The following is a 6,275-nucleotide window of genomic DNA, read 5'->3' as shown; positions in this document are numbered from 1 at the left end:
TTTCACAGATAATAGTTGCATTAAAATAAATCAAAGGCAACTGAAAACATATCCTGGCAAGTACTAGGTATGAGATACCAAACAAAATATTCCCACAGATTAACAGAACTGGCAGGCAAAAGAAAACTAAAATCCGCTGTTGCAAGTAAATAACAGTTTATCAAAGATTCAAGTCTTGCATGATAAATATTTTAAGCAACTGGGATCTGGCCGGGCATGGGTGAAGCACCAAGATCGATATCAGCTGCTGGCAGCATGGTGGTGGCAATAGGTTGACGATATTCCTCATCCTCTTTAGGGGGGTGAATTGTCACCAGATCGGGAAGAGGTGTCATTGGTCCTTGCTTTCCTTTAGGATCCCATGCGAGCATTATCTTAACTTTAATACCAAGGACCCCCTAAATTGAAATCCACACCAATTACAAGGAAATTACTATAAGATGCTAATTTTTAATATATCAAACAATTTCTATTGTATGCTGCTACATTGGCATGCCTCTTCACAAAACAACATCAATTAACATTAATGAGACACACCTGTCTAAGAAGCACGTGTCTAACGGCTGAGTCGATGTACTCCTTCACTGGCTGACCGGAAGAGATCATGTACCCATCCTTAAACTTCATGGACTTGGCACGCTGAGCCCTCAACTTTCCACTAACAATGACCTAGTAAATACAACAGAAAACATATAAATGCACAACCACAAAACACATTACATCGTATGACATGATAAGGACTGGCAATTAGACACACACACCTCACAGCCCTTGGCTCCACTCTCCATGATGAATCTCAGAACACCATAGCAGGCCCTGATATTAATTGATTACAACATTAGTTACATGACACATATATATAAATTATCCAGGAACCAAACTTGAACAACAAAATTTGGAGAAAAATGATAATTTCAACAGAGTGCCAAAATATCCACCTGTCATATGACTAGTTTTTAAAATAACTCGTCAAATACTATTTAAGGAGTCATAACTTAAAAGCAAAAACAGTACTAGAAAGAAATTTAAAATGTAGCAAACCCAAGCATGAATCAGAAAGCAAATTGCATACCAACAAAAAAACAAGGGCAGGCTTTACTTATAGTCATCTTCCGACACAAACTCAAGGCAAAAGATTAGCCAATCTGCTTTATAGATGACATGACATGACAAACCCAAGTATATCACTTGAAATTGAGTGTATAACCGCCCTGCCATAACCCTCTTTACAAATACATTTCAGTATTATTGTATATCAGGAGGAACATAACAGGGTGGAAAATTTTAATGTGGTCACCTTCCGACACAAAATTGGCAAGTAAATGTTCCGATTTGCTTTGTAGGTGACAATATCATTTACATAATATAAAATTTACTGACTTTTCCAAGTTTAACATCTCTTAAATCCCACTCAAACAAAAAAAATAAAAAATACCATGCTACAGCTTGAACAAATTAAGCAACAAAAAATTGCGAGTGATGCATATTAACAAACACACCCAATTCACATTAAAAGTCAAATTACTTTAAATACTTAAATAACACATCAAACCATAGCATAACTACAAGATACCTTCGAACTGCCAGTCCCCCGAGAAGCTTGTATCGGAGAGACTCAGCCTGAGCAATAGCGCAGAGACCCCTGTTGTTCACCTTCTCAGCGTAAAGCTCAACACTGTTTTCAGGGAACTTGAATCTTTTCTGTACAACAGATGTCAGCTCCCTAATCCTCCTTCCCTTCTCACCTACAATAACATATCAGTGAGCTAAAATCTCATAAACAAAAACAAGCAAATCTGCATTCCAACGCTTGTGTACACACACATACATATTTTCACAAATTTATGAAATTACCAAATTAATAAAGCATTTTCAAATCAAATAACCAAAAATCAAGGTCCATAAACTAACACACATACACATAATTGCACAACCAGGCTTTAAACTGATCAGTGCATAAGGACTAATGAACTAATTACGCATACAATTACATCATCAACAGGCTGACAGCAGATAATTATAACAATTTATCGAGATACATTACCAACAGACATAAATTAAAACAGATACTGCATCTATTTATTATCAGCAAATATATTAATTAATCAAGATACCACGGCTAAAAGGCGGAAATTGATAATTACCGAGAACATTCTGAGTTCGAGTAGCACGAATAATAATCTCAGTGCGCATCGGAGTGACTCTAACTTCCACACCAGAGTATCCATCCTCAGCTAGCTCTCTTGTCAATACTTCGTTCAATTCAGCGAAAAACACGCCGTCAGCGACGAACTACAATCACATATCAATCCACAATTCAATCAACATCAACATATATACAATACACAATACATAAATCATATTCATCAATTATTGTTAAATCAAAAACTAATTTTAACGAACAATCATAAAGTTTGTGTTTTCAATATCAATAGAATCGCCTCTCTCTCTCTCCCCTCCTCCCTCTCCCTCTCTCTTATATATTAGAATGTGTAAGCAATTATAAGCACACAAATCTCTCTCTCTCTCCCTCTCTCTCTGAGATGAGAAGAACATACCTTTCGCTTTTTGCTCAACTGAGTCGCCATGTTGAAGAACAGTTGGTGAGTTGGATCGGAACGAGCTGCTTCGCCTCTGGTTGCTCTGCAAAAATGAACGCCTCTGGTTGCTAGGGTTTTTTTTGAGATGTATGTGTGAGTATATATGATCCAGGGAGGTGAGTTTTTAGGGTTTGTATGGACGGCTCAGATTGAGTTTCGAGATTAGTGGGCTTTTCTTACTGTTTTGGGCTCTGGTTGAACAGAGTTTGGTATCTTAGTCCAGTCCACGTAAAACTAAGGTAGAGCGTGGCCGGTTCGGTCCGGTGAATCGCAATCATTTATTTTCGGTTTTTAAAATCAAAACCGCGACCACCGGTTCAGATTCGGATTCGGTTAAAAAATCCAGATTCAGTTATAATCGGTTCGGTTTCGGTTACAAAACCGACAAATATAAAAATGAAATTAATATATAAACAAGACAAATAAATGTACGCAATTCTCCACGTGCGTAAAAGAAAAGAATGTGAAGAAAAATACTCTCCAATAGAGATATGCTGATAATCGGCAACTCGATTTACAAGATTTATAGCGGTAGAGATTTTGTGTAAACCAATTAACCAAAGATTGTACTTATCACAAAAACGATCCATCCAATTCTCGACCAAAAGGCAGTGAACAAGAGTTCTGTGGTTAGGCTCCGATTTCCTCCATCGCCGGAATTTTAATCCGCTTAAAGTCAGTCAACAAGCAGCGGGAAAGAAGACAAACGTGAGTTCGTAGATGGTGATTTATGGGCTTTATTTTAAAATCGGTAACATCATTCTTTCAATTATTTGTAATTAAATTCTCTCTATCTCCCTAAAAAATACGTCTTTTCTTGATGTTTGTTGTGTGTTTTGACTTGTTTTGTTGGTTTCTATATTTCATTATTATGATAGTTGATGGACAAATTATTACATTTTTATTTATTTTCTCTTCTGATAGAGGTTGAATAGCTTTTTTCCGGTGACCGAATTCATTGATTTGTAACTTCATTCGAATTTGTTCATATTAGATTGTGAGTCATGTTGAGTTTAGTGGCCTATATTTTTTAACATGTTTTTGTCTTGGGCAAATTATTGTGGTTGGCCTGAATATTGATCGAAAACGGAGTTTGTTTTAATTTTTTTTATATATGTGTTCTTGGTATTCTTGATTGTGTGGATATGTTTAGTGTGTGTTTGATCTTCTACATTAAAAGTTTTAGTTTTTTTAAATTGTTTTTAGGTGCATGTATGAATTGATTATTTATTTGTTTTGAATTGGATATCAATTGATTTTAATTATGGTATAGTTTTATCTATGTATATTATAAATCATGTTGCCTGTTTGCTACAGTATCTACAAGTGCCTATACATTCACCCTTCAGCTTGCATATTATTACGGTGATGCCACTACTGATGAGCGGACGAGAAGCTGCCACGATGACAGCCACGTTTTTGTCCAAAAGGTAACCACGTGCTGCTAGAAACATACCTGCATGAATCTCTTTTCACTTATACACGTACACATATACTAAACATATAGTAAACAATAAGCATTAAAATTTTAAGGACGAAAATTCATAGCTGCAAAAGGCAAAGCTTCTCTGCGAAGCTGAAGGAAAATAGCATCTCCGCGAAGCTTACAAGGACAACCTAGCACCTGTAAGAGGTAAGTCTTTTCATTTTGTAAAGACTTACAATTCGAATTGTAAATTTGAAATTAGTGTGTTCATTAGTCTTGATTAAAACTTTGTGTTCTTCTTCCTAATTATATTCAACAAAGCAGCAAATACGAATCTCTCTCCATGTCCAATGTAATTGAATTCTACATATTAGTTCCACCTCATTTGTTTATGATGAAGCATAGATTTCTCTTTTTCTACATGTTTGTTTATAAGATTTAAGTTGTCGTTGTATATAGAAAAGTTTGATTTACATAGATTTCTCTTCTCTTTTTATATATGTTTGTTTGTAAGATTTAAGTTTTTGTTCTATAGATTCCTATGTGTTTGTTCTATATGTTTCTCTTCCTATAAGTTTTGGTTATATAGATTCAAGTTTTTGTTCCATAGATTTAAGTTGGGATTTACATACATTTTTGTATTTACTTTAAGTTTGCATTCTCCAGCCTGATGAAGAATCCAGTAAATCATGGCGCCTTTTTACGTCTAAAGATATGGTGCAAGGTTTGTTAATGTTAGTTTTGGGTGTTTTTTTTCTGATTACTGTTTGGGTTATGTTAATGGCTTATTGTCGATTTGTTAGGTTACAAACCAAAGAGTGTGAGAAAACGAAAGAAATATGCTGACAAGGAGAACATCTCAGGAAATTCGAGGAATCGATTTAGTTATCCTCTGTCATTACTAAGTCCTGAAAACCATGGTATCCTCGAATTACAATGTTTTTCGTTTGCAAAGATTGCATGTATGTACTATGTCATGTATTAAACAGTAAAATGTATAATGCATGCAGCTCCGTCATGGCCGATAGAGGCGACTCCTGGCACTATTAAGCAATGCAGCAGCAGTTTACCAGAGAGAGGTACATAGAAGTGTAGCTCCTATAAACAGTGGTTATATCTCTGGGATTATAAACAATTTTTTTTTTGTTGTTTTCTTAGGCCATGGGAAGAAGGCTTTGTTTAACAGGAGCACACAAAAGATCAACTGCACAGCCAGAACTCCGTTGTCCAATATTACTAACATTGGTGACAAAGAAACAATTAATGACCAAAGGTCTAAATCTCGAATAACTAGGACTAATTTTGGAGCCACCACAAGGAGCCTTTTCACCGATATATCATCAGAATCTGAAGAGCTTGACAAAGAAAAGTATCTGCCAGACGATGAGATTGGTATGCTTTAGATGTCACTTTTAGTGTTACATTTTTAAAAAACTGGTCATAACTTATCAACCTATGTCGTTATATTCATTTTCGGAATGTTCTGTTGTTCAAGATCCTGTGTTTTCTGATGAATCTAGCAGTGACTATTTAAGTGGTTAGTATTCTAACTTCTTAAATATGATTGTTGTTTGCTGCAGAATCGTATGTTTATATTTACCTTTATTCAACCTTCAATATATCAGGTTATTCTAGCACTGATGAAGACTACAACCCTACAATGGATGTAGATTCTGAAAGTGGTTAGTACACTATTTCACTGCTCATGATACAAATTGTTTTTAATAACATTGTCACATCTGCATACGACTGTTTGCTCAAAAATGTTATGTATTTGCAGAATCTGAAAAGTAGAGCCGCGCAATGGCTTCCAATTTGGAAAGAAGAACGCACAAATAAGAATGTTACCAAAGGAATGCCAATTTTCTCAATATGTTGCAGGAAGGGCGATGTTATGCTTCCACCTACTCCTCCAACTCCTGAGTACCTACTGCAATTGTATAAAAACAAAGAGACTGCAGCTGACTTCCAGCGTAACATCCGGCTATACAATGCCATGTTCGCCTTTACGTCAACAGGTGGTAATGTTGATCACTCTATAAACAACGGTAGAGGTCCTTATGTTTATAGATTGAACGGACATAATCATCATGTCTTTGGGCAGTTAATTCCTGATGATGGCCAGCAGCCAAAGTATTGCCAACTATACATATACGACACTGCAAATGAAGTGAACAATAGACTGCGTTGGGTCAATGTTGAAGATAAAAAAAAGTGTTGATAAAGATGTCGTTCAAGATCTGATACAG

At 35.8% G+C, this 6,275-nt stretch overlaps 1 protein-coding gene across 1 annotated transcript; it reads right to left on the bottom strand.

The window, feature by feature from the left end:
• On the bottom strand, nucleotides 1–2,717 carry LOC108199975 (small ribosomal subunit protein uS3y). Its single transcript, XM_017368011.2, has 6 exons — nucleotides 2,559–2,717; nucleotides 2,145–2,292; nucleotides 1,574–1,745; nucleotides 762–816; nucleotides 538–669; nucleotides 1–398 (listed from the first exon to the last, which is right to left on the bottom strand). The coding sequence occupies exons 1-6, from the start codon at nucleotides 2,586–2,588 to the stop codon at nucleotides 192–194; spliced, it is 744 nt and encodes a 247-aa protein (XP_017223500.1). The 5' UTR covers nucleotides 2,589–2,717; the 3' UTR covers nucleotides 1–191.
• Nucleotides 2,718–6,275: the final 3,558 nt, after the last annotated feature.

The sequence above is a fragment of the Daucus carota genome, chromosome 8 (assembly GCF_001625215.2).
Source record: "Daucus carota subsp. sativus chromosome 8, DH1 v3.0, whole genome shotgun sequence".
NCBI classification, from domain to species: Eukaryota; Viridiplantae; Streptophyta; class Magnoliopsida; order Apiales; family Apiaceae; genus Daucus; species Daucus carota.
The sequence above is the reverse complement of the archived record's forward strand: the minus strand, read 5'-3'. Positions and strand labels throughout refer to the sequence as shown.

Coding starts and splice junctions, on each gene's coding strand:
- LOC108199975 (XM_017368011.2), bottom strand. CDS start 2,588: ATGGCGACTCAGTTGAGCAAAAAGCGAAAG. Junction 2,293..2,558: donor AGTTGAGCAAAAAGCGAAAG/GTATGTTCTTCT, acceptor ATGTGATTGTAG/TTCGTCGCTGACGGCGTGTT. Junction 1,746..2,144: donor TCGAACTCAGAATGTTCTCG/GTAATTATCAAT, acceptor ATGTTATTGTAG/GTGAGAAGGGAAGGAGGATT.